This window comes from Mandrillus leucophaeus, unplaced genomic scaffold (assembly GCF_000951045.1).
Source record: "Mandrillus leucophaeus isolate KB7577 unplaced genomic scaffold, Mleu.le_1.0 Scaffold1605, whole genome shotgun sequence".
Lineage (NCBI taxonomy): Eukaryota > Metazoa > Chordata > Mammalia > Primates > Cercopithecidae > Mandrillus > Mandrillus leucophaeus.
In genome coordinates, this window is record NW_012101594.1 from 324,104 (window position 1) to 330,238 (window position 6,135).

General features: G+C 52.2%; 1 protein-coding gene across 3 annotated transcripts in view; it reads right to left on the reverse strand.

Annotated features, from left to right (window-relative positions):
• Window positions 1-6,135, reverse strand: part of ADCK3 (aarF domain containing kinase 3) — a 45,414-nt gene that overhangs the window by 9,207 nt on the left and 30,072 nt on the right. For all 3 annotated transcript variants that reach the window (XM_011975982.1, XM_011975984.1, XM_011975983.1), the window contains one exon: window positions 732-806. In XM_011975982.1, the coding sequence (XP_011831372.1) occupies window positions 732-806 (75 nt within the window). The remainder of the gene's footprint in view (window positions 1-731; window positions 807-6,135) is intronic.

A 6,135-nucleotide genomic window follows, 5' to 3' on the forward strand; every position in this document is an offset into this window, starting at 1 on the left:
TGGGTGTGTGGAGAGTAAGGAGGTGTGTGGGAGTTGGGTGTGTGGAGAGTAAGGAGGTGTGTGGGTGAGAGGTGGGTGTGTAGTGTGTAAGGAGGTGGGTTTGTGGAGGGTGCATAAGGTGTGCAGGTGTGAGGTGGGTGTGTGGAGGGTGTGCGATTGGTGTGTGGAGGGTGTGAGGTGGATGTGTGGAGAGTAAGGAGGTGTGCGGGTGTGTAGAGGATAAGGAGGTGTGCAGTGGGGGTGCAGAGGGTAAGGATGTGTGCAGGTGTGCAGTGTGTGGAGCGTGTGTAAGGAGGTGTACAGGTATGAGATGGGTGAGTGGAGGATGTAAGGAGGTGGGCCGGTGTGTGGAGGGTAAGGAAGTGTGCGGGTGTTCAGTGGGCATGGAGTGTGTGTAAACAGGTGTGTAGGTGTTTGGTGGGTGTGCAGGGGGTGTGTAAGGAGGTGTCCGGGTGTGCGGAAGGTGTGTGGGTGTGCATGTAGCCAAAAGGAAGGGGCTAAGTGGCCACTTTGGGCCAGGAGGAGGAAGGGCCTCCAGCCTCACTCCCTCTAAAGCAGGTCAATCCGTCTGTACGAACAGCCTCATCACCCGAGGGACGCCACTTACGTGGAACCCCATGCAAATGCGGCCCAGCTGGCTGACACTCCCAGAGCACAGGCGGGGCTGGGGGCTGACAGGTTCAACCCTCCCAGGGCCCACCCTGCCCCTCCCACTGAAGGGTCCGGCTCACCTGAGGGGTCCTCGGAGCGCAGGCTCTTCTTGGCGACCTCTGCCAGTGCCCCAAAGCCAAGACCCACTGCCAGCCCTGCAAGGAGGTGGGGGCGGGCACTCAGTGCTCATGCAGGGCTGGGGCCACCACCCACCCACAAGGCCTGGGGCAGCACCACACAGACACCGCTTGCACCAGGGGCCCTCGCTGCCACACCAGCATTTTGAAAAGTGGGGAACAAGGTGGGAGACGCCACCTGTTGTTTTAAGAGAACATTTGGCTCAAAGTAGGTGTTTCCAGTGAAAAAGATTCAGGAATCCCCCACCCCCTACCATCACCTTTGATAATCCACAGGCTCACGGGCACACGGACACTCCAAAGTGATGTCAGCTGGGAAGCACTTGGGAAGGACCCAGTACAAATGGGAAGACGGACCAGGGATGGTCCGCAGACTAAGGTCACCCCAACCACACAGGGCACCCTGAGAACACAACCACCCCCTTCAGGTCTGAAGAGCCTCCAATCACCTAGACACCCCTAATTCACTGCAACAGGAAAGGTGCTGCCACAGGCATACAAAGCACTTGGTGGTGAGAGTGAGAACACTTTCGGCTCTCCCTAATCCAAGCCAGGGGGACAAGGGGCTCAGGCGGAGCCCTTGCTGGGGAATGGAAGGCCCTCTCGCCCAGCCTGCCCTTTCTGCGGGGCTGGCAAACACTGACATCTGAGGACCGTGGGGTGCAAGGTCTTCCCTTTATCCTCTTTCACAATCTTCCGAATGAAAGCCCACTAACACCTCATTTATCCAAAAATCAGTCAATGAATGACCCCAGCTGCTCAAGAAAGCCACCCCCGACCTCTGCCCAGGAGCCCAGAAGGTGCCACTAATGCCACACCTCACCCAGGGCCAGGATTCTCTTCCTTTATACCCAGCTCTAGCTGGCTTTCCAAGGTAGGCGAGGGTTAGCAGAGAGAGGGTGAAGAGCACCTGGCTGGGCACGGTGACCACGGCCGGCAGGGCTGAGACCAGAATGGCCGCACAATGAGCCAGCCTTGGAGAGCCCCGCAGCCCCGCACGCGGGCAACATCGCAACATCGCAGCCCCGCAGCCCCGCAGCCCCGCAGCCCCGCAGTCCCGCATGACTTTTATGAAAAATACAGAACTTGTTGAAAATTTAATGAAAAGTAAATTTTAAAAATAAAAAGAAGATAACTCAATTTTTTAAAAAATGGTTTTGCAATACATTTTTACCCACACCTAGGCAACAGTGCACCCTCCATGTCCCCAGCTGTCTGGGAAGCCCCTGCCTCACAGGCTGTCGTGAGGGCATGAGCAGAGCACTCGCCAGGCCAGGCACACGCAAAGGCCACACAAGTGGCTGCTGTTGTTCCGGTGACTCTACTCAAAAAGGCTGGACCGGCACAGAACAAAAGAAATAGAAGGCAAGCCACACATATAATTGTAACTTTTCTAGCAGCCACATTGAAAAAGGCAAGAAGAAACATGCAAAATGAATTCTAATAGTATAATTTACTTAATATACCCAAAATGTTATCATTTCAACAAGTAATCAAAATAAATATCAGAGATATTTTACACTTGTGTGTGTGCATGAAGTCTGTAAACGCCACATATGTTTTATACTCAGCACATCCCACTGTGGACCAGCCACATTTCTAAGGCCCCGTGTGGCTGGCGGCTCCGTACCGGGCAGCATGGGGCAGGATAAGCCAAGCCTACAGGCCCTCAGGAGTGATGACACACACATGGTACAGATGTCTGCTGTGCTGGGACAGGGATGCCTGGCAGACACATCAGCTGTTTCTCTCGCTGTGGGAAGCCCTGGGCTTAGCTGGGAGCCAGAGTCCCAGCTTAAACATTAACTCCCTGATGCCTGCCCACCTCTGCCCCACCAGCACTCCAGCACACAATCAGACTTAGCAAAATAAACGAAGACCGGCAACACCAGCCTGCGCACTGCAGTGACCTTCACCAATGTCTCTCTGTGTCTGGATTCTTCTCTGCCTGAAGCAAGCCCAGAGACAAGCCCACAAGAGAGGCAGGTGGCTCCACAGGTTACCAGAGATGCCACAGCTATAGGGTGGGCCACATTAAGCTCCTCCTTCTGCAGGCAAAGGTGTGTCCCCCTCATCACCCTCCATCAGGACCCCCCTCAAACTGTTCTCTGGCCACTTCTGGGCTCACAGCTCTCCACTGGCATGGACCCGTTATTAAACAAATGACCAAAAGAACATTCCACAGAGGAGGCCTCAGGCCCCACACGTCCCTCAGGACCGACCAGCCAGGTGCCAGGCCGAGGCACTGCCCACTGATGGACAGAAAGGCTCCACTGGCAGGCTCCCCAGGGGGCAGAAACCAGTCTAGCTGGCCGGCAACCCTGACCTTGGCCTCACAAGCTCCTGCACCAGTGAACCCAGAATAAACTGAGGCCCTCCCGCCCCAGGCTCAGCGTATTGCTCAGGACCCCAGGCCAGCCTCTGCCCTCCACCAGAACCAGCCAGCATCGGAGGCATCCAGAAGATGAGCACCTCAGCTGAGACTCCCCGGGTCCTTGTGGGACCCCACTCGGCACCCCCACAGCCCTCAGGACACCTAACACCTCTCCCTGCTCAGATCCACATTCTAAGAGCACCCCCGCTCCGGCTTGGCCCACATGGCCAGCAAGGAAGTCCTGGAGGACAACCAGCCCCAGCACAAGCTCCAGGCTCTAAAGCCACTGTCAGCAGCCTCGCTTCCCTCCTGGCCTGTTCCAGGAAAGCTTCTGACATGTTTCTCACAGAAGTTATGCAGTGAAAGAATGACAGGGGAGGGAGGGGCAGGCTCTCCCCCAGGCAGGAACACAGGCTGCTCCTATGACTTCTGGGCCCCAGTCCCTCACAAGGCCCCATCCTTCCAAAAGTCCTTCTGGGAGGTCATCAGAGCCAAACAGGGCCCTCCCGTGAGCAGTCACTCGGCTTCTGACCAGATGGACACCAGGAGGTTAAAAAATGCCAAACGTCAAACACCTTCCAACAAACAGGGCCCTTCCCAGCAGGCTGGGTGAAAAGTGCTTAAGGACAGCGGTGAGTAAAGTTCCTTGGAGCTTTGGCTTTACCTGCCAGAAACTAGGCCTGTTGACAGAGAAGGGCTCGCGGGAATTTCTCTACCAGGAAGGGGTAAAGATACAGCTAAGGATAAACAGCAGCGAATTACAAACCAGGCGCTACCCTAAGCCCAGCTTTTACTAAGGCATCCAACAACCCTCGTCTGACAGACAAGAAATCCCCACAGAAAATGCAGTGGCCCAGGAGGCTTCCCTTCACTTCAAGGTGTTCCTGAATCCCCAGTGATTCAGTCTTTCTCTATCACCACCTGGTATCCTCTAGCTGCCCCCAGCCTCAAGGGAGGACAGGGAGCCTGGGGGGAGCTGCAGCCCACAGCATGGGAGGAAGGCACACCGGAAGGGGAGAGGAGTTCCTAGCGGCTGCTCTCACGGGTTCTCAGGATCTGTCTCTCTGTTCCCAGAACTGGACTGGTAGGGGAGGGGAAGCCCTACCACCCCTCTGGGGCCTAATTACAGAGCCTGGCGAGGCTCAGACTTCCACACACACCACAGAGGCCTGGGCTCTAGTCCCAGGGATGTCACAAATAACCATACAGCCCTGGGCCATATGCTTCTTCTTGGCTCAGCTTCCTCATCTGTAACAGGAGAGAAGAAGAACCGTCCTCATCTCCAACACAGAGCTCCTGAGATACACAGAAAAGCCCCTTTTCAAGAAGGCTCCTGAGAAGGAAGAAACACATTCCCACACCCCTGCCAAGGGTGCAAAACTCTTGGATCTAGAGCGCATCTATCTTGCTGCAAAGTGGACCCAGAAGAGCACTGGCACTGCAGGAAGCATGGCGTGTGCCCTCAGCAAATCATGCTGGCGTCACTGCCTGCCACTCATCGCTGGCCTTGTATGCAGCCCTGTCAACAAAGGGGCATCATGCCAGCAGGTTAGAGCAAACAGTGCTGCTGCAGGGGGTCCTGAGGTCCCAGCCAAAGGGTCCAACAGCATCGCTGCTGTGGGATGGCTCTGAAGGCCATGGCAAGCTACAGCCAGGTCTTGAATGGTGTCCAGAAACCAAATGATATCGTGAGTCTTTCACAAAACTAAGTCATTCCATTTATTATCCTCTATCTTGAAGCATGTCCTTTATACTTTTGCACTGTTAAAACGTCCTTTTGAAAAGATAAAGTGATGGTATAATATGGTGCTGCTTTGTTTTAAATGTCCTCACATGCAAAATTTAAAAAATAAGCACCCCAAGCCCGTTCACCCAATGTTTGTTTTAAATTTTACCACTGAGATGAGGGACACAAAAGTTTGGGGGGATGGGGCACAATGGTACCAGAGAGAGCTTTGCTGCTGGTGTATTAACAGTATCCAAAGGGTACTGGCATCTTTGGGAAATTAAGCAACAAGAGCCAACAGCCTAAGCAATGCCTGTTTTCTAGCATAAGAGAGTTACCTTACCTCTTAGGAAACCCAATGGAGTCTCATAAACTATATTTAAAAGCAAAGTATTTTTCTGGGAGTAAGGGACACCCTAACCTTTTACCTTTTAAAAGTAATAGGATACCCAAGGGTCCATTCCCTCTACACTTCATTCCTAGCCCACTGACATGCTTTTTCTCATATGAGCATCTCCTTGTTTTCACAGGTCAAATTTCAAAATCCTTTCTACACAGAATCAAATAGTATTATTGCTTCCTATTTCTTTACTTTTTGTTTCCTGTCTTCCTCTCTCCCCTTCTCCTCTCTCCCCTTCTGCCTTAATGATGTGAATTAAAAGTCCCTGTGTGAAGGCCCCAGGAACCACCACAGTGCTATGCACAAAGCAGTGCTCAACTCCTTCTGGCAAGTCTTCTCTAGTGTCTCCTCTATCCATTAAAGTCTCATTTCTGTAAGTGTCCAGTTCCCAATGTATAGGTACAGACGAGATAAGTCATCTCCTCTGAACCTGCAAGACTGAAGGATAAATGGAAACGGGGATAGAAAATACAGAAAAAAGCAAAGGAGACAGAGGAAAAAGATCTAACATATGTGCAACTGGAGTCCTAGAAAGAGAGGAGAGACAGAATAGTACAGAAACAATATTTGAAGAAATGATGAAAATTTTCCAAAACTGATGGAAGCCACAGTTCAAGATGTTCTGTAAACCCCAAGCAGAATAAATACAAAGCAAACCACACTCAAGCATGTCACAGTCAAACTGCTAGAGAACACAAACAAAAAGGAAACCGTAAAAGTAGCCAGAGAAAAGAAATAAGCCATAACTTTCAAAGGAGCAGCAATGAAACTGATAGCCACATTTTCAAAAAAACAAAGTAAGAAAACAATAGAGGAATATTATTAAAGTGATCAAAGGAAACATCGA